Genomic DNA, 27,473 nt, shown 5'->3' with positions numbered 1-27,473 from the left:
CTGTGATTTGGGAGTGCCCAGGAAGCTGCTTACACCGAGGAAGACCACTGGTCCATCTAGCTCAGTATTGGCTGTGCTGATTGGCGGCGGCAGCTCTCCAGGGTTTCAGGCAGGAGTTTTCCCAGCCCTCCCTGGAGATGCCGGGGCTCGAACCTGGGACCTTCTGCATGCAAAGCAGCTGCCCTACTACTGAGCTACAGCCCCTGCCCTCACAGCAGGGTCAGTGGAGTTATATTTCGATTCTGGTGGAGGCTACTGAGCAGAATCTGGCTCAGAACAAAAAAAACAAGAGTCGGCACAATACAGGGATACCAGGCTAAGCTGTTTCTGATCTGAATAAAGATGCTGTCATTCCAGGCTCGCCTGCCAGTGAAGTGGATGGCACCAGAGAGCATCTTCGAATGTGTTTACACAGTACAAAGTGATGTGTGGTCTTACGGCATCCTTCTCTGGGAGATCTTTTCCCTAGGTATGGAAAAATCTGTTTGTCTATCCATCTCCACTATGCTGCATGATCAGAAATGGGGTTTGAGAGAAAATTTGATCAGGAAACCAGGCCAGTGTTGGCTGTAATGTGGATTTTCAACCAAGACCCCTTTGCCAAAACAAACCTCAGATCTGTGGAGAAAAAACATGCTAGGCTATTTAAAAATATGGCTGGCCTGGCACCAGAAATGGGTGTGTGCAGGGGGAGATCAGGTACCTACTATGTCTTAGAAGGGAGCACGGCATCTGGGGATCCCTGGAGGGCTGGATTGAGACCGCAGGTGGCCAAATTTGGCCTGCAAGGCTGACGTTCAACTCCCCCGTGCTAAGGCCTAGACCAGTTAAGGGGCCCACCCACCAACAGCCAATGCCACCATGTAAGGGTCTGTTCAAAACCCCACCCACGGTGCTGCTGACCTTTGTAACCCCTGGGTGAGGCAAGATCCCAAATCCCCTGTGCTAGTTAGTCCAGAGGCCTCTGGCATATTCTTCCCTTGCACACGTCACCTAGTCTCCTTGAACTCTCCCTCCTCCTCAGCTGTGCCCAAATAGCTATGGGGTTTGTTCTCATAGGTCACCTTGGCCTCTAAGAAGCTAGAGTTTGCCCTGCATGAAAGGAAAGCATGGTGCGCAGTCTTTGCTCTAATGAAGTGTTGTGCTTCGTCTTACAATTACAGGCAGGAGCCCCTATCCTGGCATGAAAGTGAACAGCAAGTTTTATAGCCTGGTAAAACAGGGATACCACATGGGCAGGCCAGATTTTGCTCCAGATGAGATGTAAGTAAAAAGACCCCAACACTCCAAATACTGCAACTAGTGACACATTGAGAGCACTAAAGGAAGTTTGATATGCATCAAGCCATTGTCCCAGAGCTCCAGTTACATCTTTTGTCACAAGTGTGTCTTGCTGCTATAGATGATGTTTAGATTAATTTCTGCTAAATTGTGCTCAGTGTTGGCTTAGATGAGCCTTCCCAAACCTTGCACCCTCCAGATGTTGGCCATACTGGCTGGAAGTGATGGGAATTGTAGTCCAGTACATCTGGATGGTGCCAGGTTGGGGAAGTCTGTCTTAGACTTAAGGTACTTCATAAACATTCTCCCAGTCCATTAGAAGCCACTTAACTGTGATTGGATTTCTTGCACTGAGAGAACGTCTAAAGATGATGCAAAAAGAACAGCGTATAGTTTAGCAGCACAACTGAATATATCATTCTAGTTGTGCATTTTTTAATAAAAACACCAAATTTGGCAGGGAGGTAGACTAATACATTATGAACAAATATAGATATTGGGCCGTCATAGATATGGCCCCTAATGGCCATGGCAGCCAAAATAGCCACCCACAGCAATTCTTTTTGTTGACTAAATATTAATTACTTTATAGAACTATATACATTTATAATGAAAAAATACAACACAAATTAAATACATGTAACCTAAACTAACATAGCTTAGAATTGATATATCTCACCAAAATGTAACTGAATACTTTTGCGGGTTCACAGTGCTTCCTAATGGGTGCTTTTACCAGGCCTTATGCCACTTCTGTGAGATCTGTAAGTATACAAAGAGCAAAAAGAAAACACTGAACTTTGTTAGTCTTTAAGGTGCCACAAGACACTGTTTTCTCAAGACTAACAGTGCAGTCCTATGTATGTCTAGTCAGAAGTAGGCCCCATTGAGCTCAATCGGACTTCCTCCCATATAAGTGCATATAGGATTGCAGCCTAACGATCACTGTAGGATCTGCATTGATCCCTTCACAATAATAAACACAGGCCAGTGACTACCCAAAGAGCTTTCACACATAACACTGCAAGTCACTGCTGAATGTCTGATGCACAAATTTCCTCCCACCCACATTCTAGGTACCACCTCATGACTGCCTGCTGGAACCTGGAGCCCACTAAGCGGCCTACCTTTAATCAGATTTGTACTTTCCTTCAGAAGCAGCTGGAAGCTAGCAAGGAAAAGGTGAGATGCTTAGATTGGTAAGGGGAAAGCAAGATGAAGATAGTTCATACCTATATTGTTAGTTCCCTCAGAAACTGCATTCTCTCATTTTTATCTTTTCACATAAGTGCACTTGTGTTACTTCTGGTGGAAACTGCATGAAAAAAATGCATCCTTGTAGAAGGAGAATGTCTCATTGTCCTTCAGGACAGCTTTGGGCAATTTGTGGCCCTCCAGATGTTCTGGCCTACAGCTCCCATGATCTTCAGCAATGGCTATGCTGGCTAGGGCTGATGGAGATGTAGATGAAAACATCTGGAGGGCTACAAGTTGCCCATCCCTGCTTTAGTTTATTTAACATTCATTAGTCCTTACTCAAGGCCGGATATTAGCTAAAGAAATATAGTTATCTTGACATCCAAATGGCATTTAACCCATTGACCCTCACAGATGGGAAATCTATGGCCCTCCAGATGTTGGACTACAACTCTCATCACTCCTGATAATTGGCCATGCTGGCTGGGGCTGTTGGGAGTTGAATTCTCACAACATCTAGAGCAAGGGTTGGCAACACAGCACCTATGATGACCTCCCAGTGTGCTCTCCAGACCCCTGATGACCATGGCAGTGGCCATGGTGGTGGGGAAGGATTATGAGTGGGGAGGGGGAGAAGAAATTTAGGGCAGGAGGAGCATGGTGGCAGGAAGGGCGGTTCAGACAGGGAAGGGAGGAGGAGGAAGAGATGAGAACGAAAGGAATTCTGGAGGAGGAGGGGCAGGAAAAGAGAAAATCCAACAAAGAAAAGAGAAAATCCAACAAACGTGGCAGGGGAGGAGAGAGAATCCAATCGGGCGGGGGGGGAAGAGAGAATGCAAGAAATGCGGGGCAGGGAGAGCAAGAAGAGAGAGAACCCAACAAATGGGGTGGGAGCAAGAAAAGAGAGAATCTCGGAATTAAATGTCCTGCAAATGACTGTGGGACAAATGTACCCTCAGGCCAGGAAAAAAATGTGTGCAGGGCTGAAAAGGTGGCCTACCCCTGATCTAGAGAGCCACCGTTCCACCACCACCACCCCCTTCTCCGTTAAGGCTGTCATCAACAAGTAATACAATTTCCACAATACTGAGTATACACTCAAACACTCTTCCCTACCCCACCCAACAAAAGGTGTTTTCTCCAGCCATTGTGCTGTAAAAAAAAAAAATCTCACTTTTCTACTGCACATTTAGTTTTTTTTTTTAGAGAAAACTCCTTTTGCTGGATTAATGATTTACAAAGTTTTGTAGGAGAATGCATATATGTTTGCCAGATTACCTATCTATCTATCCATCCACACACACGTATATATGTAGCCAGCAAAATCAAATGGAGACAAAGAGAAGCAAGGAATATAAGTATACTTCTAAATACATAAGTATTGCAGCATTTCCCTAAAGACCATTGTAAAGAGTGCTTTAGCTTCAAATGATGATAATATATTCCAAGCACTGACATGTATATGTCTTTTTTTTCCTTGACTATGAAGGATTATAAAAACTTGCCATGCACCACAGAAGAAGACAGTGGATGTGAGCCCTCCAGCTACTGTGAGGAATCCTGCGAGTCCGCAGAGAGTGGGCAGCCCCTTTTGAACAGCAACAATTACCAGTTCTGCTAAAGGGTGTGTGATCATGGCCTTCTTGTTCATTCGGTTTCAGCTGAGATGCCTTCCCTTTGGGGCATTTCATACCAGAAAATTAGGCACTTTCATCCATATGTCACAGACTGTGGCCTTGTCATGCAGTGGCAGCAGACTTCAGCATATTAAATGGTGCCTGTGATTACATCTTGTTTTCCCCTGCCACAAACAACTAGCACAATGGCTTTGTCATTATATCTTGCTTAGCTTGGAGTATTTAAGAAGCTTGGCCAGAATCAACATACCCAGTCTGCAGATTGGCATAGCCTGCTAAGCACCAATCCTGTGTATAGGCATGCTTGTGAGAGTGGTGACAGGGATGCTGCTTAGAAACCAAGCTATGTTTCATAGACATCTCACTGGCCCTTGGTTCATGATGTTTTAAAAAGGCAGATGGACTCCTTTCCTTATCTTCACACACAGCTTTCTTCTCCACACAATAGTACCTAGGAATTTATGAGCCAAAAGGAAAACTGATAGACTCTGCCCAATTCAGCTCTGGGTCAGGGGTGAGGGCAAGAGAAGGAACCATAATCGTTCACCATCTGTGAAGTGCCATTAGTTACTTCCTAGAGGGGAAATTACCTCAGCTGGAAAGAGAGTTCTAATTCTCCACAGATAAGGAACTTCAAACAAGGAAGTAATAGCAACTCTTTTTTTCCTCATTGCACAATGTGTTAATCAATGTAAATTAAAAAATTTGATTTTCTGTGCTACAGTCAATTAGCTAAGATTTAGGTATAAACCCACTTGCTATGAATGACCTACAGTGCAATCCTGTAATGTCTACTTAGAATTAAGCCCTATTGAGTTCAGTGAGACTAACTCCTAGGTGAGTGAGTGTAGGATTGCAGTCTTAATTTCTTCAGACTTGCAATATATTCAGTCAGTTCATTATTATGGATTAAGGAATACTTGCAAATTACTTCAGCCCAGACTTTTTTTGTTTTTGCACTGGGAAGGTGAAAATGCCCCACTACCACCACACCAATTAATCTTCAGGGGGGCTGGCTTACCTTTAAAGATGAGGTGGCTTTTTTTTTTCTCCCCCCGCCCCAACTTTTCTACAGCGGCAGATGTTCCTCTGCGCATCTGCAGTTGGAGCTCCAAACCTCCAGCAGACACAGTCAGAGGCAGAGAAAGCTGGCACCGCTCTGCTGCCCCTTGCTGGCTGTGTGCTACAGGAGGAGAACGGAGCCAATTCCTTTTGTCTCTGACTTTGCGCTGTTTTCCAATGATGCAGCACAAGGTCACAGATGAGAGAGAAGCAGGGGCAGGGGGAAGAAGGGGGGCTCTGGATCTGTCCACTATCTGCTCCAGCCCCTGGTTGATTTTTCCCAAAGGTCAACAGCTCTCCGCAAAGTAAAGTGTCTCTATCCCTGGCTCCTACAGGTTAGGATTCAAATGATCGAACTGTACAAGTAGAAATAATTCTGTTTAGCTCTCTGAAATATTAGGAGCCTGATCCACAATGATGTTGCACTGCCTCACCTGGCATCCAGCAAACCACCAGGCCTTGCTGCGGTGCTGCTTTGGACACACCACAATGAAGGAGAGGAGCAGTTTCAACATCGCTTGGATTTCACAGGTCCTGGCCAGGGGCTATTATAACTGCCTCTCCAACTCACTAGAGACATTCCTAGAAAGAGCCTAACAGTGGGTCTGGGCACCAAGAATGGCTGTGGGCAACATCTCTGTGCACCAGGTCTGCCTGTGTTTGCAGGAATAGGGAGCATTTGCACATTGCTCTGTAGCATTGATAGGCACAGCTCTGTTATGGATTTGACCTTAAAATTGTTAAGTCAAAAAAGTGCAATTGAAAATGCTGATGCAGCTAGAATCAAACTAATCTCTAAACACCATCTGAACAAGATTGGTTATTTATAATATGGAATGTTCTGAAATTAAGCTAATAGTACACAGATGCATGAAGCATTAGGGCAATTCATTGGCTGATAAACTGAAGCTCAAGCTAGACAAGATGGAGATTCTGTTGGTGGGCGCTGGAGAAGGTAGTTTTCAGCCTGTTCGCAGTGGAGTTGCACTCCCACCAAACAACAAGGTTCGCAGTCCAGGGGTGCTGATAAATCTAGCACTGCCACTGGAGGCCCAAGAGGCATCCAAGTCATTCAGTGCCTTCCACCAGTTAAGGCTGGTGCACCAGCTGTGGCCCCTCCTGGAAAGAAATAGCCTGGTCACAATCCTCCAGTGCTTTGGTGGCCACCAGGCTTGACAACTGCAATGTGTTGTATGTGAAGCTGCCTTTGAAGTCTTAATGGAAATGTCAGTTAGTCCAAAATACAGCTGCTGGGACTGGTTATAGAGAACATTTTGCTTGGTCTTAAACAGCTGCATTAGCTGCTAGTCATTTCTGGAAACAATTCAAAGTGCTGATGTTTTCCTTTAAGGATCCACTTGGCTTGGAGCCTGGCTGACCCTTACTTTCATTATCAGGGGCCCTCCACTGAAGGTCTCAACCAGCCCAGCCAACTCCCAAGCTTTCAACGTTAGGCAGGTGGTGAGCAAGGAGAGAGCTTGTTGCGTCCCCAAGAAGGATGCCTAGCACCAAATGTGATGCATTTTCAGGGTCAGGGTGGGTCTGTTTTTTAATTGTTTTATTGTTCTACTGGATTTTATCACTGCCATGTCTTGTTGCTTTGTGGTTTTTAAGACTTGAGTTTTTATTGTACTTATCTTAATATGTAAGCTATCCTGAGCATTTTATAGTGTAGGACGGCATATCAATAAGTTGTTACAATGTATTAATTTCTGGACCTCAAAACGGGTAAGCAAACCTCAGGCAACTTTTTATTAGAACTACTGGTATTTGATATTTCTTATGAGTTGTTATAAAAGAAAAATCAATAAGAATGTTAAAAAGCATACTGCAAAAAAGATGGGTAATCCCATGTGGAGCAGCTAACTCATTTTTTCCTCAGTATGTGCGACTGGTTTTGTCATTCAAGCACTGTAGCAAATGTGCATTTATACTGCCTATAACCCAAGTTGCCATGAAAAATTTTGTTGTTGTTCAGTCGTGTCCGACTCTTCGTGACCCCATGGACCATAGCACGCCAGGCCTTCCTGTCCTGCGCTCTCTCCCGGAGCGTGCTGCCATGAAAAATGTTTGAATGTATATATTTTCAATGTTATTTTTTTCCACAGGGTAGTTTTAAAATCGTAAACTATGATCAAACAGCTTCTTGGGAGCTGTACTGTTTTTCAAGCCATTGATTTTTATATCAGTTTTATGTAAAGATTACTAGTTTTGCTAAGCTGCCGACTTAAAGGTCTCACGTAAATTAAAGAGGAAGGCCATGAAATGTAGCCATTGCTGACTATGCAACTACATTATTATTACAAAATACATTTGCACTGACATAAGGATGTGTATCTCTTTTACTGGATGACAATACAGAACTAGCTAGCTTGATTTCTAGCACAAAGTACCATTACTCAGTTGTTGCCAGGTCACTTTTAAATAGTTTAACTGCTATGTGTTGAGCATCTAAGTGTAACAATTCTCCCCATTATGTAAGTTACACATATGTTCTCATCTAAGTACCATGAAAAATAAACCAATCTGATAAAGCAAAATAACTTGTACTCCAGATTTCTTTACTCTCTTCATTATTTATCTTTCCTAGTGAAAATATGACTTCTACTATTAGGATTTTTAAAAAATATAGCTTGGTAGTAGCTCTGACAAGCCCTTGTAAATATCACCACTCTTCAGGTAATGTAGCTACATATGAACTATGAAAGTACAGGTTTGTAAAACTAGAACACAAAAACCAAGGCACCAAACTGCCCAATCCTATGAGCTGCTACACTAGCTGAGCATCCCCTAAGACTGGGTTAAGAGCTCCAAGGGGAAACATGAAGGCACAATTCAGTCATGAGTGCTGATCCCCTGATGCTCTGTCCTGCCCAGGCACATCTGTGACAACAGCAGCTCTTAAGCATTGGAAATCAGCAGCTGCATGAGGTGTGCTAGGGTAACCCATAGCTGGCTCACCTGTATTTACCAGTAATTAGAAACCATATTCCCCTTCATGGATCACTGCCTTGTTGTGGCGAAGGGGCTTGCTAACTCAGTGAAGCCATAAGCTATGCCGTGCAGGGCCACCCAAGACGGACAGGTCATGGCGGAGAGTTCTGACAAAATGTGGTCCACTGGAGAAGGAAATGGCAACCCACTCCAGTATTCTTGCCAAGAAAACCCCATGGAACGTATCACAAGGCTAAAAGATATGACGCCGGAAGATGAGCCCCTCAGGTTGGAAGGTGTCCAATATGCTACTGGGGAAGAGCAGAGGGTATTTCCAAGTAGCGCCAGAAAGAGTGAAGCGGCTGGGCCAAACCCGAAAGGACACTCAGCTGTGGATGTGTCTGGCGGTGAAAAGAAAATCCGATGCTGTAAAGAACAATATTGTTTAGGAACCTGGAATGTCAGATCAATGAATCAAGGTAAGCTGGAGGTGGTCAAACATGAGATGGCAAGATTGAACATCGATATCTTGGGAATCAGCGAACTAAAATGGACAGGCATGGGCGAATTTAATTCAGGTGACCATCATATCTAGTATTGTGGCCAAGAATCCCTTAGAAGAAATGGAGTAGCACTCATAGTCAACAAAAGGGTGGGAAAAGCAGTACTGGGGTACAATCTTAAAAATGATAGAATGATCTCAGTACGAATCCAAGGCAAACCATTCAACATCACAGTAATTCAAGTCTATGCCCCAACCACTGAGGCCGAAGAAGCTGAGGTTGATCGGTTCTATGAAGACCTACAACACCTTCTAGAACTAACACCAAAAAAAGATGTCCTCTTCATCATAGGGGATTGGAATGCTAAAGTAGGAAGTCAAGAAATCACCGGGATAACAGGCAGGCATGGCCTTGGTGTACAAAATGAAGCAGGACAAAAGCTAATAGAGTTTTGCCAAGAGAACATGCTGATCATAGCAAACACTCTTTTCCAACAGCACAAGAGGCGACTCTACACATGGACGTCACCAGATGGTCAATATCGAAATCAGATTGATTATGTCCTTTGCAGCCAAAGATGGAGAAGCTCCATACAGTCAGTAAAAACAAGACCTGGAGCTGACTGTGGCTCATATCATGAGCTGCTTCTTGCAAAATTTCGGCTTAAATTGAAGAACGTCGGGAAAACCACTAAACCGTTCAGGTATGACCTCAGTCATATCCCTTCTGAATATACAGTGGAGGTGAGGAATAGATTTCAGGGATTAGACCTGATAGACAGAGTGCCTGAGGAACTATGGACGGAGGTCCGTAACATTGTTCAGGAGGCAGCAACAAAATCCGTCCCAAAGAAAAAGAAATGCAAGAAAGCCAAGTGGCTGTCTGATGAGGCTTTACAAGTAGCTCACGAAAGAAGGGAAGCGAAAAGCAAGGGAGAAAGGGGAAGATATACCCAACTGAATGCAGAGTTCCAGAGAATAGCAAGGAGAGATAAGAAGGCCTTCTTAAATGAACAATGCAAAGAAATCGAGGAAAACAACAGAATGGGAAAGACTAGAGATCTCTTTAAGAAAATTGGAGATCTCAAGGGAACGTTTTGTGCAAAGACGGGCATGATAAAGGACAAAGAAGGCAGGGACCTAACAGAAGCAGATGAGATTAAGAAGAGGTGGCAAGAATACACAGAAGAACTATACAGGAAAGATCTGAATGTCCCTGATAGCCATGATAGTGCGGTCACTGAACTTGAGCCGGACATCCTAGAGAGTGAAGTCAAGTGGGCCTTAGGAAGCATTAGTAACAACAAAGCTAGCGGAGATTACAGTATTCCAGCCGAGGTATTTAAAATCCTAAAAGATGATGCTGTTAAAGTGCTGCATTCAATATGCCAACAAATCTGGAACACTCAACAGTGGCCACAAGACTGGAAAAGGTCAGTTTACATTCCAATTCCAAAGAAGGGCAACGCCAAAGAGTGTTCAAACTACCGCACAATTGCGCTCATTTCACATGCCTGCTAGCAAGGTGATGCTCAAAATCCTACAAGCTAGGCTTCAGCAGTATGCGAACCGAGAACTACCGGAAGTACAAGCTGGGTTTCGAAGAGGCAGAGGAACTAGAGATCAAATCGCCAACATTCGCTGCATCATGGAGAAAGCAAGAGAATTCCAGAAAAACGTCTATTTCTGCTTCATTGACTACGCTAAAGCCTTTGATTGTGTGGATCACAACAAACTGTGGCAAATTCTGAAAGTGATGGGAGTACCAGACCACCTTACCCGTCTCCTGAGAAACCTGTACGAGGGTCAAGAAGCAACAGTAAGAACCAGACATGGAACAACCGATTGGTTCAAAATTGGGAAAGGAGTACGACAAGGCTGCATATTGTCACCCTGCTTATTTAACTTATATGCAGAGTACATCATGAGAAATGCCGGGTTGGATGAATCACAGGTCGGAATTAAGATTGCCGGGAGAATTATCAACAACCTCCGATATGCAGACGATACCACCCTAATGGCAGAAAGCGAAGAGGATCTCAAGAGCCTCTTGTTGAGGGTGAAAGAGGAGAGTGCAAAAGCTGGTTTGAAACTCAACATTAAAAAAACGAAGATCATGTCATCTGGCCCTATCACTTCCTGGCATATAGAAGGGGAAGAAATGGAAGCAGTGACAGATTTTACTTTCTTGGGCTCCAAAATCACCGCAGACGGTGACTGTAGCCATGAAATTAAAAGACGCTTGCTCCTTGGGAGGAAAGCTATGGCCAACCTAGACAGCATAGTAAGAAGCAGAGACATCACCTTGCCGACAAAGGTCCGTCTAATCAAAGCTATGGTTTTCCCAGTAGTAATGTATGGCTGTGAGAGCTGGACTATAAGGAAGGCTGAGCGCCGAAGAATTGATGCTTTCGAACTGTGGTGCTGGAGAAGACTCTTACGAGTCCCCTGGACTGCAAGGAGGTCAAATCAGTCCATCCTAAAGGAAATCAACCCTGAGTGCTCATTGGAAGGACAGATAATGAAGCTGAAGCTCCAATATCTTGGCCACCTAATGCGAAGAGAAAACTCCCTGGAAAAGACCCTGATGCTGGGAAAGACTGAAGGCAAAAGGAGAAGGGGACGGCAGAGGATGAGATGGCTAGATAGCATCACGGATGCAATGAATATGAACTTGAGCACGCTCCGGGAGAGAGCGCAGGACAGGAAGGCCTGGCGTGCTATGGTCCATGGGGTCACGAAGAGTCGGACACGACTGAACGACTGAACAACAACAACAGAAACCATATTAGCTATGTAATTTTTGGACAATCTGCTTGTCCACAAGTAGGATGAGACAGTAAACCAATGCAAGACATGCCATCTTCATTTTTGTTTCGCTTCTTGTTAATTACTATTAGAGCAACAAAACAATGGAACCAATTACCTAGGGAGGTAGTGGGCTCTCCCACACTGGAGGCATTCAAGATAAGGCTGGACAGCCATCTGTCAGGGATGCTCTGACTTAGATTCCTGCATTGAGCAGGGGGTTGGACTCGATGGTCGTGTAGGCCCCTTCCAACCCTACTACTATTCTATGATTCTATTCTATACTATCCTTTGGAAGCTCAGAACATTGTTTCTTTGACTTTGGGTAGGAGGCTCACTACAATAGATTTGAAGTAAGAATGCCTTTGAGCAAGAATGCATTGAGCAGGGGTAGATGATCTGAGGTCCCTTCCAACTCTATGATTCTAATGTGTAGGCACATTAAGGTTATGGGGATCATGGTCCAAACTCAGGAGCAAAAGCAAGTTTAAATGTTACAAAGGGACAGAAAAAGCAGCACACAAGGCTTGTACTTTTTCTGCTTCAGAGCGCATGGAGTTCTCACAATGAGCAAGATCTTCAGAGTCCCACTTTGGACGTGGATAGAAATAAGCAAAGAAATGTGAGACATTCATAGACCTGCTTTCTCTCTTTCATTGTAACATCTGAACAGGCTCAGGTTATAAAGTGAAGAAGGAAAGCAAAAATGTGTACTTTTGTTTAAAAGACTACACATGTTCAAAACCTACACACACACACACACACACACACACACAGGCTCTTGTCACCCATTACTATGTACTATAGCATAATTTTGTGTGGATTATACAGCAAAGGAATCACTAGGCTCTTTTTAGAAAACAAAGCATCTCAACACTCTGTTACAATGTTTAAAACTAATGGTAAATGTACTTAAAATGGTACAGAGCTATGGGAATACCCCACAAAGATTTGCTCTCACCACATGCTTTGGTAACTACAATCTTTACCAATCAAATTGAGGAATATTTTCCAATGGCTTTCAAAATTCTGAAGCTGCCAACAAGGAAACTCACTGGGCAAAAATAGTTCCACCCTCCAACACTGGAAGAGATAATTTATTAAAGTTTATCACTGACTGAAAAAGTGTCTTTCATAAATTAGCATTTTTAACAGCAAATCATAAGCTTTGCTCAGAAATTCAATAGGGTTCTTTTTTGTTTTTACAGCACAGTACACACTAGAATCCTTCACAGAAGGGAATTTTTAAGTCCGCACAACAAATCCGAATAAAACATAGTGGAAACTCTTTCCTTTCCCACATTCTAGGAAAGCTGTAGCAGAAATCTATTTTCACTCCTCAGACTCATGTATGGGCAAGAGTGAATGCAAATCAGTGGACAACACAAGCAGCTTACACACCATTGCTGAATGTATCACACAGGAGGAACAGTGCTGGTCTCCTCAGGACAAAGGGCTGTGGAAATATGACAACATGAAATTCACCCATGTCAGCTTTGTAATGCTGGAATTGGTGAATATATAGTGGTTTGCAGAGGGCCCAGACAGGTAAGTGTTACATAGCCTCCCTTAACAAGTTTCACTTGGGGAAATAATCAGAAAAACATCTCTTGTTGGATTGTGCTCATTGAATCCAACTACTCTTGCACAAATACTTTTAGCAGTGTCCCTAGGCATAGACAATCATCTGTTAAGTCCATGGATAGGATATAATGTAAAGTGCCTGAAAATCCTCACCTGACCAATAGTTCAGTTGCTTTACTGAAAATATACAAATCCCTGAAGAACCTTTGTAACACCTACGTTAGCCAGGGTAATTATAAGCTACCACAGTCTAATCCTTACTTTAATGCACACAGCCATTTAAAACAGCTTACTCTGGGTTTCAACCATAAAATAAATGTGTAGAGTCACCTCAGGCTGAGAAAGAATGAGTTATAGGAGCAGATATGCTCTCACCCCTTCAATACTGATGGGGGACAAAGGCCAGTCCACAAGATCAAGTGTTTTCAGAACAGAACCTAGCACCAGCTGGGCTCTAAATTTTCTTCAGTCTATTATGGCCACCCCCTCAGGATATTACACTGGGAGAATCACACAGGTTTTATGTTCCTCTTTCCACTTATGGTCCCAACACCCAGTAAACCACGCGCTTAAAAAAACCAAACAAACACCAAGTTAGACAATCTTCTATAAATCCATTGCTTTCTCTTGCCAGCCATTTGAGGCCACTGGAAACTCTCTTTTCCCCTTAGAGCACATTACCCTGGCTGGCTTAAGCATTCAAGCAGCTGCCTGGAGATGAAAGCTGCCATTTTATAGCAAGCTGTCAGCAGATCAAAAACCCAATCCAGATTTCAACGGAAGCACGACTCTTTGGTCAAAGTAAGCTGTCAAAGCTATTCAGGACTGGAGCTCATCTGTGTGACAAATGGCCTGGAGTATCTGCTGCCTTGCTCTCATCCCTTCAGGTAAAAGGTGACAACCTCAAAGCAGGTTATGCAACACCGTCCTCCCCTTGGATCTCTTCGTCTTCATCCATTTCTGTCTTGATCTGGGCCACACCAAGACGGTACAGAGTATCCCGGATCACCACCTCACCGGGCTGGCAGCTCTGAACAATCTCATGAATCTGCCTGTTCACAATCTCACGGCTGGAAAGGAAATCCATCAGGCGATTGTAGAGATAGTAGTGGGTTGCGCTGTCAAAAGTTATAGGCCTCTGACGGGCATTATTGGTTTTGCTGTCATTGATGGCTGCAATGATAGCACCATACGGCTCTAGTTCCCGGCAAAGGGAAAGGGAACGGTGCCGACCTGTTGGGTCACTCTGAGTGCTCTGCTCTGTCCCAGTGTGAACTATTTGGCGAGATGCTGATTTGGTGACTGGGTGCTGAACAGAATGCTCAGCACTGGTCATATCCACACTGTAGTGTCGGTCAAGAAGTTCTGGGCAGGACACATACTGACAAAAGAGAAAGAACAAAAAAGAAAAATTACTTTCGTTATCAGAAGATCTTTTGCATTTTCCACCTCTAGAACAGGCTAAGCTAAGCAATAAAAAAGGGAAAACAACAAGAGTCACATGATTCCATGGTTAGTGCTCTAGATTTGAACCTGGGTTCAAACCCCTACTTAGTCAAGATTCTTTTGGTAAGTCATACACTCTCAATTCTGCAACTGTAAAGTAGGAAACAGCAGCAGATCACTTTCTCAGGAAGTCTAATGTGGTATGTACACAACAGTCAAGACAGGATGGTTAAAAGCATATGTAAAAACCCATCCTAAGCATCTGGAATTAGAGGTATTTTTACTTGTATTAATAATATTTGTATACATGGTGAGTGTATGCACATACGTACAGCACTGCTAGGAGAGAGGGAAAGAGAGCAATGTCATGAGAGTTCCAAAAGGTATTCTCCTGGGATAAGGATAAAAATCAGGAAATATACAGATTTCCCATTCTTACCAATTTATACGACTCTGAGGCCCCATCAATATAGGCCATCCACCCCTTGCCCAACTGAACACAAACAAATTTTAGAAACACAACAGGCAGTGCCATCTGTCATGAAAATATTTTATTTAGTCCAATACCATAAGCTGAACATATGGGAGTAAGTACTAAAAGGAGGGCAGGGCAATACTGCAGAGGTAACCCAATAGTACAGGTTTTTAAAAAAAACACTGCCTATCAAAACAATTGACAGTGCAATCCTGTTCATGTTTTCTCAGAAGCAAACCCCACTGAGTTCCAAGAGCTCCTACGCGTAGGAGCGTAGCCTAAATTGCTTAAAATTAGATGTTAAAAACATTAAAGGAGGGAAAAACAATATTTGAACGTTAAGGCAAAACTTGGGGAAAAATAAGTTGTGGCTCACATTATCGAAGAAACAGAAAAAGAACCCATGACAATTGAGAGACAGACACCCCTACCCCCTTACAACCTTCCTTTAATGGCATCTCACGAGAAGACAGTCTATCATGGATGTTCTCACTAGCTTTGAAAACAGTGCAACAATACGAGACAACTAACCCGTAAAGGCTCCATGGGATCCGAGAAGCAACCCTGATTCCTCCCCCACATCTGAGTAGTCAAGTCAGGATAGCAGATATCTGCGCACAACGCCACAGAAGTGGCCAGATCTGCCACATAGACAGGTGGCCAGTGGCGTGAGGAGGCCAGGAGGTCCACATGGTCCCGAGGGCTTTCCCCTCTGACAATGTATTTTGAGCCACACAAGACCTACAAGATAAAAGGTATAGCAGGATTGGTGCAACACGGCAGAAGAAAGGGATGTACCCAGTGATTAAAGACAAACCCAGCACCCAGCTTCCACTCCAAGCTTCTCAAATACCATCCTAGCAACTTACACTTCTACCCAAACCAACTGATTGCTATTGAAGAAGATTCTTATTCAGATCTCCTCTACTTTAACAGTCAAGAAAAAACATAGGCTGTCCTAGTTAGTAGAAAAGTCAGCTTATAAACAAAAACTGTTAGGCTTAGTGTAGGTTTAATTGTGGCTCTCGGTGCAGCTAATAAGCTAAGGTGTAAATGTAGACATCAGATCAATTTAAAAGTTCAAATTTTTAGTTCAATTTTAAAACCTAGACTATATGTTTAGGAAAGTACACATTGAGGCAGGTCAGACTTTTACATTTTCACAAGGGCTCAAACTGCCCACACCCTCTCCTTAATTACCACTCATTGTCTACTCCCGATAAAAGTCTCTATTATCAGGGGGCCCAACTGACCTAACTCTCCTTGGAGTCTAATGCAAATTAAAGGAAGGTTGTAAGAGGAGAAAGTTTTGTAGTAATTGTTGGCTTCAATTACCCTCATGAAGACCAAGTAAATGTATGTTCCTGTTACAACAGATAATATTTCTAGATACCCTAAATGACTGTGCCGTAGAACGGTTGGTCATGAACTGACCGAAGAGGAGGGGAGCCTAGACTTAATCCTAAGTGGTGCCTAGGACTTGGTGTGAGATGTATGTGTCGCTGAACTGACTGGACAGCAAACACTGTGATATCCCAATCAACCTGTATGTAAATGGGCAACTGCCAAGGAAGTCTAACACCGTCACATTTGACTTTAGGAGAAGGAACAGACAAGAGGAAGGACTTCAACACACAGTGCATAGTTAAACTATGGAAAGGTGATGGCCACCAATGTAGATGGCTTCAAAAGGGGATTAGACAAATTAATGGAGGATAAGGCTATCAATGGCTACTAGTGATGATGGCTATATGCTGCCTCCAAGATCAGAAGCACCATGCCTCTGAATACCAGTTGCTGGGACACAGTGGGAAAGTGTTATTGCCCTCATGTCCTGCTGGTGGGCTTTCCATTGGGGCATCTGGTTGGCCACTGGGGGGAACAGAATGCTGGGCTAGACAAGCCTTTCATCTTCTTATGTTCTTACCTATAATTAATACATAAAATAAATAAATTTGACCATGATTTTAATCTCCTCTTCAGTAACAGTACAATCCTATACAGGTCTATTCTAAAGTAAGCCTCAGTGAGTTCAATGGGACTTACTCCAAGTTAAGTGTGTATAAGATTGTAGCCTAAAAACTATCAGTTGCTACCACAGGACAGTCCAGTCATACAAACCTCGCAAGCACTTTGGATTGACATACTAGTGTCTTTTTTAATCCATCTCACCTGGTGCGGACACATTTTGTAAATTTTGCCTCCGGTGAAGTGTGCTGGGGGCTGACTGATCTGTGTCCCATTTTGTACAAAATCATACAGAGCCAGAAGAGAGAGACAGAGCTGCTCCTAGGAAACATACCAAGGAGAAAAAAATCAGCATGCCAACAGAGCTAAAAAAAACCCTTTATCTGCATGTAACTAGCTGATTCTTCCAGAGAATGATAAGGAGGATAGAGACAGACAAGCTAGGAAAACAAAATGTGGCACAGCTATAATTTGTCTATAGGTTGTAAGGGTAGGGAAACACCCAAACCCTCAGATTTTATTTTTTAGAAATGGTGAGGTGGACAAACTCCCATATTTTTGAATGGAATCTTCTTAAATATAATTTCCACCGAAGTTGGAAATTTCCACTTCCACTGGAAGTGTTTTCATCTTGGAAATGCACATCTAAAGCACTTTGAACGTTAAAAACAAAAACAAAAAATATTGAGTACTTCCCCTTCAAAAATCCCAAGTTCTATTTTTCAAGAATTTCCTTTCGTCAGAGAAAACGTTACAAACTGTTTTAATGAATGTAAGTACTCTTAAGTTAGGTTACAGACTATATACGCAATAGAAGAGGGTTTCACTTCCATAATAATACAAAAATGATCAACTTCAAGATGAACTGCACATAGTTATCATGCCACTAGCTTTTGCAAATACAATGAATGGATACAAAGCAAAATGAAAGTATGTAGCAGCAATAACCGAATAACAGGGCAAGAAAGCAATACTCACTTCAAAAGCCAGGATTATCCTGTGCTTAAAAAATTGTAATTACCTTTGACTCCCCTGCTTCCCAGGGAATGCTGCACTGAGTTAAGAAATTCTGTAGTTCTTCCTCGCTGTATGAACCAATCTTCTCCATTTTACAGGTATCATCTTGTATCAGCCTCACTAGAACACTTGCATTACCTAAAAAGCAATCAATACATTTCGATAGCTGCACTAAGAAATGCCAGAATCACTCCCCCAATGAGGAAATGGTCCTTGTCTCCCACCAGAATAGCACAGCTAAGCCACTTTACCAACTCAGTGAGAAACACCAAGTGTCTTAATATACACACCAAAAGTTGGCATTATGACATCAAAGGAATAAGAGTGTTGCCTGAAAGGTCTTCTCCAGGTGATCTTCCATGGAGAAATTATAGCCTTTAAAATATTCCTTATCCTTAAGTTGCCTCAGTGTGCATGCCACCACAAAGATATCCCTGGCACAGACAGTGCTGGTGTATAAGTGCTATGTGATTGGGCATATCACTATTACTGTTTCCATACAGCATGCCACCATGGGAAAGGTGCCCATGTCAGGCTGGCAATGACCTGGTTCACACGTAATGGCGGCAAACTGTGAGTTAATTAACCTACGATTTGCCAGGTTGCATGCCACGTGTGAGCTGCTTCTGATTTGAATACGCAACCTCTGATCAGCCCAATTGTAGCTTGCCTCATGATGTGCGAATGTAGACACAATGGGTTATTTGTGGGTTAAACAACCCAAAGTTAACCTACGATTAGTCCTTAGGAAGCGTGTAACACATAACCCAGCAAACTGTGGGTTAATTAATTAATCAACTCACAATTTGCCACCGTTACATGCAAATAGACCCAACATCTAAAATCAGCCCTTAGATTCCACAACCCACATTCCCTTAAACACATTCCCTTACAGCAAATCTTACTGTCTTCTCAGTTCTTAGTGTCCTTTTGGACTACAGGTGCAGAACCTTAGGCCTGGGGGCAAATCCAGCTCTCCAGGGTTCTCCAGATGGCTATGTCCCCTTCCCCATCCCCTTTCCCTGACCAATTGTTTGGTGGTTTCCCAGTTTTTGTGCAGTTTCCCCCCCCCATTCTAAAAGGCTGAGATGCTTCTCCTAAGGCTTGCTTACAAGCAGTACGAGCTTTAAGAGCAGTAAGAGCTTTAAACTAAAATGGGCTGGTATTTTTGGCCCTGGCCCTTTGCCCACAACTGGAATGCTGCCCCCAGGAGCTTCTCCGAAACGGAATTTGGCCCTCAGGGTGAAAGAAGTTCAACACCCATGCTTTGGAGACTAACAAAGCCACTATTCAACTGGATGAACAGCACTAGAATTTCCACAGAAACAAGCTACCTGGTATTGTATGTGCTTCGAGGTTCTTCTCTCTCTCCGTGTTGACAACCACGGTGCCCCTCATCAGGGGTGGGAAGAAGGGAGCTATGATAGAGGCATCAAACTTTGTGATAGGGATGCTGGAGGGGAATGCCACCTGCTCTATCACTTCCGTCTCCATGGTGGACCAGAAATCTTCCACATTTACCTCACTAGATGCCAAGAATTCTGGCCAGGTAAACTACCATTAGAGAAAGAGGGAAAGGAAAATGTCAACCAACATGTAATTTGTAGACAACTGTACATTCTGTTCAACCCTACACATGGAAAATGGTTCCTCTTTCTGCTCTGAAGTTTACAGAATAATTTTGCTTGGGGGCAGGGGTTTCATCTTCATGATCACTTCTTATGTAAGAGGAAGAGTGAACAGAAATTAGACCCATCAGCTTCAAGCACTGAAGGGCCCTGAAAAGAATGCCCTGTGAAGCTGTCCCTTTTTTGTTGGCCCTAGTAGGAGAGTAGGAAATAAAGACACAAGTTGACACAGTACACATTAGCCCTACAGACATACATTATGAGGAGCAGCAGTCAAGGTGCGGCTGGAGATGATGATGCATGCCCAGAGCAGCCTACCTCAATATTTTTCAGGGACAAAACATTTTCCACGTTCCTCTGAGCTATTTCAACTTTGGGTGCAATGCCACAGACACCACAGATCATATCATTGTAGTCCCGGACAGTAAGGCACTCAAAGGCCCAATAGCCATTGCACAGCAGCTCCTCAAGCTGACTTAACTCCTCTGTGCTCAGGTTCCTCTCTGTGGAAAAAGAAGAGAAAACTGTTTAAACAGTCAAGAAGCATCAGACAACACTCATCCCTAACTACCTGTGGGAAGGACAAACCAATCACTGTTAAAATACTGCTGGAAAGAACAGACTTTGGTAGATTTTCCAACTCTGTGCCTTCAGCAGAGAGTCACAGAAGTACTACTTGAATTACAACTTCTCCAGACATCTTATTTTAACAGTCCATATGTTCTGGACTATGACTCCCAGTATTCCTGACGATTGGCCATGCTGGCTGGGGCTGATGGGAGTTGAAGTCCAAAACATCTGGAGGGTGCCAGGATGGGGAAGGCTGCCCTAGGTGCACTGGGATATTGAGGCCCAGAGGTGAAGGGTCAGTGCAGGCTCTGTGTGACTGGCTTACCGCCCACCCACTCTCAGACCCACAGCAACGGTGTGCTGGCAAACAGGCACTTGCCTTTTCTTGGGGTGCTTCCAGCACACTGGCTGCAAGGCTATATGAACAGAGAACACAACCCAGATCTAGAATCTGCCACCCAAAGACAAAACCAGCTTCAAGTGCTCTAATCACGATAGCTTGGAAACCATGGCTGAGTCAGAGGAAAGTCAGAATAATTCAGCAACTTTCACATCCTGCTCTTAGGATAGCAGAAGAAAAAGGATTCAGTGAAGACAACGGCACCCTGTTGGCAAATCTCTATCAAAGAATGACAGATAATGTTACTGAGCAGGAACTCTATAGTATTAGAGATGTAAAATTTTTGGAAATGTTGAAGCCATGGAGGAAAAAAATGTTTTTTTCTTGTTTTTTCCCCGCAGAAAAAAATGACATTTGGGGGAAAATGGAAAAATAAGCAAAATTTATTTTTAAGCACTCTATATAGATCTAAAGTCACTTTGCTGCTTCAGGACAGCCTTCCCCAACCTGGTGCCCTCCAGATATTTTGGACTTCAGCTCCTATCAGCCTCAGGCAGGATGGCCAATGATCAGAAATGCTGGGCATTGTAATCCAAAATATCTGTAGTGCACCAGGTTGAGGAAGGCTGCTTTAGGAATGTAAAGCAGGCTTTATGTTTCTAAAGTTATATTATGTATAATATGGTTTGTACATAAAATTATTATTATATTTGAAAACTTTAAAAAGTGAAGTCAGTTAATAAATGTGCAATTATTGTCCTAATAAACTATACTTTCAAACCAAGTTATACATAACATATTTTAGATTCCTAGTTTATGTCTCACCACAGGGAACCTCAGCAAGTAGTCCCTGAAACATCTGAATCATCCTAGAAGCCAGGAGAAGCAGGAAGACCGAGAGGCAGAGAAAGAAAAGTCCAGAAACACAGGACTCCACAGAACAAAACCCAAACTGTCAATATACATTTTCTTCCATATTATGATATGGTGACTCTATTTACATGCTGGGAAACTGAGTATGACTTGGAGCATCCCAAAATATCTATCAGTAAAAGATACATTGGATCAATAATTTTAATAAGAAATGCAAGAACTATGCTGAGAACCTTGTGAAGAGATTTAAAATGAATTTTTCCTCATGGCTTCATTATTTCCAGACATTTTACTTCTCTAGTTGTTTGATAAAAGTGTTCTCATTAGTTTTTAGACATCATTTTTTTGCGGGGGGAGTAGAAGCTTCATAACAATATATAAATACCCTATCTTACATTTTAAAAGAAAAATTCATAATCCAAGTCTGTTCAATTTTTTTGGAAAAAAACAAAAATGGTCCTTGGAAAAAAATGGAGGAAAAACAGTTTTTTCCCTGTATTTTTCTGGGCCTTCACATCTCTATATAGAATCTGATCTCCTTCATAACTTGGGACTCTTCTAACCATGCATACCTCAACTTATAGCCTACACTCTTTATGCTCCCAACAGACATAGAGTCAAGGCATTCAGTACTGATCTTCTAGCTGTTCATATCACACCAACAGGATCTCTTGCATACCCACTTGCTCCCTTGAACTAAAATATCAACCATGCTTGCAAAAGTCCCCATTCCACATTAGTCAGCCAATTTAATGAACTATCCAGGTCAGCTGCTAAAGCACTCCTACACTCTTTGAGCTGCTATTCTCTCAAGAAGAAATATTAAATGGCACCTGAAAGGAGTTAGACAGTCACAACTGCTGGATAGATATCTAAATGAAGAGAGAAGAGGTTCTTCACAAACCCAAACAATGAGCAGGGAAGTTAAGTCTTGAACAGAGTTGGTTGCAAAAGCAAATTCCATTAAACTCCACTCATAGCAAAACCATCCTCTATCACAAGCACGCACACACACACACACCCCTCAAGTGTTTGCAAAGAAACTCAGGAGAAAGAAGACTGGGGAACATCAATACCGGTCTGTTCTTGCACAGATTCCAAGATGCTGCTGACTGCCACTTTAGGATCCTCACCAAGTTTAATGTGATTTCTTATTGTGAACAGAAGGTCCAGACTCACCAAAAGCTTGTTACCCACATTAAACAAACCTAGAGTTGAAAAAACAAAAAGGTCTTAATATGGATTTAGAAATACAGACATAGGCCATAAAGTAATTAGCAGATGAGCTCAAAATCCAGGTTCAGATAATTTGTTCTCAGACACATGGGCACATAGCACCCTTATGGGAGACATAAAGGAAAAACCATGATGGAAGAACCTATGGATTAAATGAACACCCCAATTTTATACTCCAATCTTTGGGCTGTATCCTATACTGCCCCCGCGCAAGCAGAACAGACCACCAGCACAACAGGAATTAGCAGTTCCTGAAACAATCGGAAACGAGTGGCAACACTCATTTCCAGAACGGGGCAGGTCAGAGGAGCTCTCAGAAGGAAGTTCCACTGACCTGCCTTATCCTGGAAATGAGCATTTCCACTCATTGCTGGGGTTATTTCAGGAACTGCTAGTTCCTGTTGCACTAGTGGTCCATTCTGCTGGTGCAGCAGAACTAGTGAAGATGCAGTGGCAGTATAGGGTGCTGAATATTGAAGCTTAGGGCTCTTACAAGCTAGTTTATTAATGCATATTCTTACCAGTGTAGATATCATTGAAGCTGTGGAGGGCCAAGCACTGCACATTAACACACACCTTGAGTTGAGCAGTGACCACCTGCAGCCGATTAGCTGTCAACAGCCAGCTCTCCTGGGGGCCTGCAAGAGAACTATAACAGAGGGAGAGGAAATTACATCTAGTCACTAGTTTAAAAATGCAAAGAAGTTTTTTTTAAATTAAAATTTAAAACAACCCTGATATTCTAAAAGAATTAATTAGGTTGAGCTAGGATTGAGGCATATTTGAAAGTAGCCACCTTAACCCTTACTGAGAATCTATGCATAGCCTAGAACAGATCACCTCCAGTTTTACTAAATTAGTCACTCTGATAATGTATTTGAAGGGCAGAGTATAAATCTAAACAACAGCAAGTGCTATCTGCATCTTTCACATCTCCCGCAAGAAAGCGTGAGTTGGAACCCACAGGCATAATGCCTATTCAGACTACACTGCCCCTGCTATGAGCAAATGGGCTTTGAATCTTTCTGGACCACAGTCTGCAGAAATTAGGACACCCAGATCATTTTCTTAAGATGCAGATGGGAAGAAATATAATTCTGATTTCAGGACCTGGACTACGGGTGAAGAAAAACAGCACAGCGGCACATATCCCTTTCCCAATTCCTGGCAGACTAGCTTGTACGATTCTTTTGACAGGTTCATTCAAGTGAGACACACATGATTAAAATACAAATACTACAATCATTTCTTCTTAAGATTCTAAAAGCTTGGACTGGTCTTGAGAGCAAGGAGAATTTTACCAAAAAAATGTAACACAGTATTATGCCTTGAGAAGCATGGCAATCAGTAGGATTCTTAACTTACTTTGGTCCTCCCTTGAATAAAGGGCTGTTACAGAGAAGGCACTGGGATGATGGAAACTCATAATAGTTTGACCAAGAGGTCTGCTCGATGGTGACTGTCTCCTCATTCATGTTGGACAGGATGAGCCGTGAGCTATTGAGCTCATGAATCAGTGCAAACACATCCGCCAGCTCCGATTCGTTTTCTGGGATCTGTATTACTTTGCGCAGAAGCTGCAGAGTAGACTGACGCTGGATCTCTTTTTGGGACTGAATTAGAGGCTCACTGGTGTTCAGTATATGTGCAGGGCTAGAGGTGACCTCCTACAGAAAAAGTCACATTTTGATCATCTGCCAAGACATCTGTGGATTTAAATCTGAAGTATCACAATGGTCTTTCTTGGGATGTGACCTTTCTGCCATTTTGCTGATGACTAGGCCGAAACAGTGAGTAGGAAGGACACTCAAGGACAGTTCATACAGCCAAGCCAGGGGCAGTAGTGCAAAAGCACAGTGGAGCAGCAACACGAGCCTTTCCCCTCTACCATGTGGACTGCATGATTGGTCTTCTTTCTTTTCTTTTTTACTGGAGAGATCTGCTTCACTGGGCCTCTGGGTATTCAGGCATTCTGTATGATGGAGGGGAGGAACTCATGCTGTTACTCCACCACGCTACTGTAGCACCACACCAGCTTAATGCATGAACAGGGGCCAATAAAAGTCAGAACTGAGATGCAGCTCTGCTGCTGCCCACATCTATGGAGTTAGATCAGGACGCAAGAGTACAGTGTTTCAGCAGGATGGCATACAAAAGGCAGAGTAAATACAGGAATCAGAATCTCAGTGGTGCATGCATGCTTCCACCTCTTCACAGTCTGAAACATCAGATGTCTTGGACAGATGCAGATGTTTTTTCCAGCAGCGATACGCAGCTACAACAAGATCAACTGTGCAGGTATCCATACACAGCGTATTTTAATTGCAAAATGTGTAAATTCTCTTCAGTTATTCACAGCTTCATGTTACAGTTAACTATAGTGCATCCCTCCGTGGGGAGGGAGGGGGGAGCAAATGCACGAACACAGTTACTTGCCAGTGTGAGCTGCCTGTCCAATACAATTCCTACATTCAATTATTATTCGAGTGGCAGGGGATTCAGCCCCAGGAAAGCAACCGCATTGCACTATTTAATTATTTACAACATTTATATACTGCTCCAAATCTAAACAGCAACTGAATCAAGCCCAAGCAGCTACAGAGAAGGAAAGTTAGTGGTCAGGAGAAAGCAAGGTCTGAGAGGTGCATTACGCAGCTTTAAATTGAATGTGTTTGTCACCATACCGTCAATGCACCTGAAGCGTCCAGGAATTAGAAAGGTGAACACTAGGGGGCTCTTCGAGACAGTAAAAGAAAACATGTTAATTCTCTTGGACAAAACAAGGCACCTTACTAGTGTCTCAAAGTGCATTCCTGCCTTAGTTCAGAGATGTATTTTGACAAAAAGGTTAGAAAATTAAAGCTGGAGTTATGGGTGAGGTAGCAGGGAGACAGAAAGGACCAAACGATAGCTACAAGGAAATCTTAATTAAATGAGAAACAGTTAAGAGTTTTTCTTCAGAAGTCCAGTGCAGAATGACCGATGTAGCACTGCCCAGCCCTTAACCATGGTTAAAGGATCAGGAAAGGGCCACAGGATCAGGCACTCCTTTCCTTATGCCCTCCCCATTTGCATGCAAATTGCCCCATCCAGGGGGGTTAACCAATTCTGGCTGGCCTTACTGGGCAAGCAAAGATGTTTTTATTGCCAGGACCCAGATTCTCCAAGGTGCAAAATCTTGTCCTTGATCTCATGCTCCGTCTCTGAAACAAGAGCCCTGTTCAGGCATTCAAAAAAGGGTGAACAGCAATGCATAAGAAGGAGCGCTCCAGCCCCGGCCTTTCTCTGTACTCGTGGAGGCTGACTGTCTGAGAGGAGAGCCTCCTGCATCTGTGGGGGCTGAAAAGGCCACGTTCTGGCTCGTGTGAAGAGCCCCCATAGATACAGGGGGCTGTTCTCTCAGACAGTCTCCTTCCACAAGTACAGAGCGACAAACACAAGGGAGAGAGGTGGGGCTCCTTCTCACATGCTGCTGTTCACCCATTTCTGAATGCCTAAACAGGGCTAAGGTCAGGGGGAAATCTCCTGCTCCCCTCTCCAGCAGTAAGCTTGCAACTGGGGGGGGGCACAGAGGGAGGAAACAAGACCCTGCCCCCCCCCCAATAGTTCAGAGCTTTAGGGCGAGGCAGAGGCTCGCTCTGCTTTCACACCCAATGGGCACTCCAAGCTTGGAGTTTCCCTTGGGTGCAGAGGCATATGTCTCCCCCTCCAGCTCCAAGCTGGAGATGGGAAGAGGCTTGTCAGGGCTCTACTCTTGCATCTGGCAAGTACAGAGCCAAAACAAATCCCAGGAGTCTACTGAACGTTGGGGCTCGGAAGGGATGGGCTTCATCCTCTCTCCTCTTTTTTCATCATGAAATTTTATTTTATTTTGAAACGAGGATAACAAACTAAAGGCAACAAAAAGAAGAACATGCAAAATAACAAAGCACAATCACTAAAGAAACAAAGGAATTCACTAATTATAAATCTAATTAGGAGCTCAATTTCTAATGAAAGTAAAAATGCAAGTTCTACAAAATATGAAAGGAGTGTGTGCAGGTGTATGCCATTTTAGCTTCAGGCTCAGAGGAAGCCTCAGGCTCATCTTACTGGCCAGTACCTGGCTACCCTGTTGCCACAACAAAGGAAGCAAGCTAAGTTATTGAACCCTGGCTCCAACTTTAAGTTTAAGGGATCATTCACTACTAACCAAGATTTGTAACCACCTTCAAACTCTGAGTAGGACAAAACCTTCAAATAGTGGTTAACCATGGTTAACAACGGCAACAACTCCCTTAACCACAATTAAGAAAAGAAAGGGAGCAGATGGGGGAATTCATGTGTGAGAGTGGAGGGACTGGGAATGGGGCACAGGATCCCAAACTGTTCATCATAGTTACACTTGCATCAATCCAAAGAAGCAGTAGCAACAGTATACCACTTTGAGTGCCACTTATTAAAGCACTGAAGCATTGCTGTTAATCATTAAGGGCACAAGCCTGTCCTACAAAAGTCATACCTAAAAAAATCCTTCAACTCCCAGCATTCCCCAGCCAGCCATGGGGAATGCTGGAAGTTGTAAGACATTTTTCTGTCTATACATGCACAGGATTGCACCCTCAGATGACTGCATTTCAGTAAATTCATATGTTAGAAAGCAGTTATTATACCCCTGGTCACTTGTACTGATGGCAAAAACGGTACTTTTCATACAGTCAAAAAGGCCTAGAGCTCTCACTCGCTCTCAGTTACTGAAACTATATCAGAGTAGTGTTCACTAGAAAGAACAACTTGTGTGTCATGCCTTCTTAGATTGCAAGCCTATGGGCAGGGACCCTCCTTTTTTTTTTTTTTTTAAACCAACTGTATGTAAGCAGCTCCAGGGGCCTTTTTGGTTGAGAAACTGGATAAAAGTAGTTTTACAAAACCAGCT

General features: G+C 43.2%; 2 protein-coding genes across 2 annotated transcripts in view; one reads left to right on the top strand and one right to left on the bottom strand.

Moving 5' to 3' along the window:
• CSF1R (colony stimulating factor 1 receptor) overlaps nt 1-7,714 on the top strand; it is a 54,974-nt gene extending 47,260 nt beyond the window's left edge. The window contains exons 18-21 of the mRNA XM_084839149.1: nt 358-469; nt 1,164-1,263; nt 2,358-2,463; nt 3,968-7,714. Of these exons, the coding sequence (XP_084695275.1) occupies nt 358-469; nt 1,164-1,263; nt 2,358-2,463; nt 3,968-4,099 (450 nt within the window). The 3' untranslated portion in view covers nt 4,100-7,714. The remainder of the gene's footprint in view (nt 1-357; nt 470-1,163; nt 1,264-2,357; nt 2,464-3,967) is intronic.
• Nucleotides 7,715-12,489: 4,775 nt separating this feature from the next.
• HMGXB3 (HMG-box containing 3) overlaps nt 12,490-27,473 on the bottom strand; it is a 30,782-nt gene continuing 15,798 nt past the window's right edge. The window contains exons 12-20 of the mRNA XM_084839148.1: nt 23,924-24,225; nt 23,080-23,207; nt 22,399-22,530; nt 19,858-20,042; nt 19,246-19,465; nt 17,916-18,049; nt 17,099-17,215; nt 15,458-15,667; nt 12,490-14,386 (exon numbers count right to left, since the gene is read on the bottom strand). Of these exons, the coding sequence (XP_084695274.1) occupies nt 13,919-14,386; nt 15,458-15,667; nt 17,099-17,215; nt 17,916-18,049; nt 19,246-19,465; nt 19,858-20,042; nt 22,399-22,530; nt 23,080-23,207; nt 23,924-24,225 (1,896 nt within the window). The 3' untranslated portion in view covers nt 12,490-13,918. The remainder of the gene's footprint in view (nt 14,387-15,457; nt 15,668-17,098; nt 17,216-17,915; nt 18,050-19,245; nt 19,466-19,857; nt 20,043-22,398; nt 22,531-23,079; nt 23,208-23,923; nt 24,226-27,473) is intronic.

This window comes from Heloderma suspectum, chromosome 2 (assembly GCF_057233095.1).
Source record: "Heloderma suspectum isolate Gila_16-S chromosome 2, 16-S_ref, whole genome shotgun sequence".
Lineage (NCBI taxonomy): Eukaryota > Metazoa > Chordata > Lepidosauria > Squamata > Helodermatidae > Heloderma > Heloderma suspectum.
Note: the sequence above shows the minus strand (reverse complement) of the source record. Positions and strands in the feature narration are given on the sequence as shown.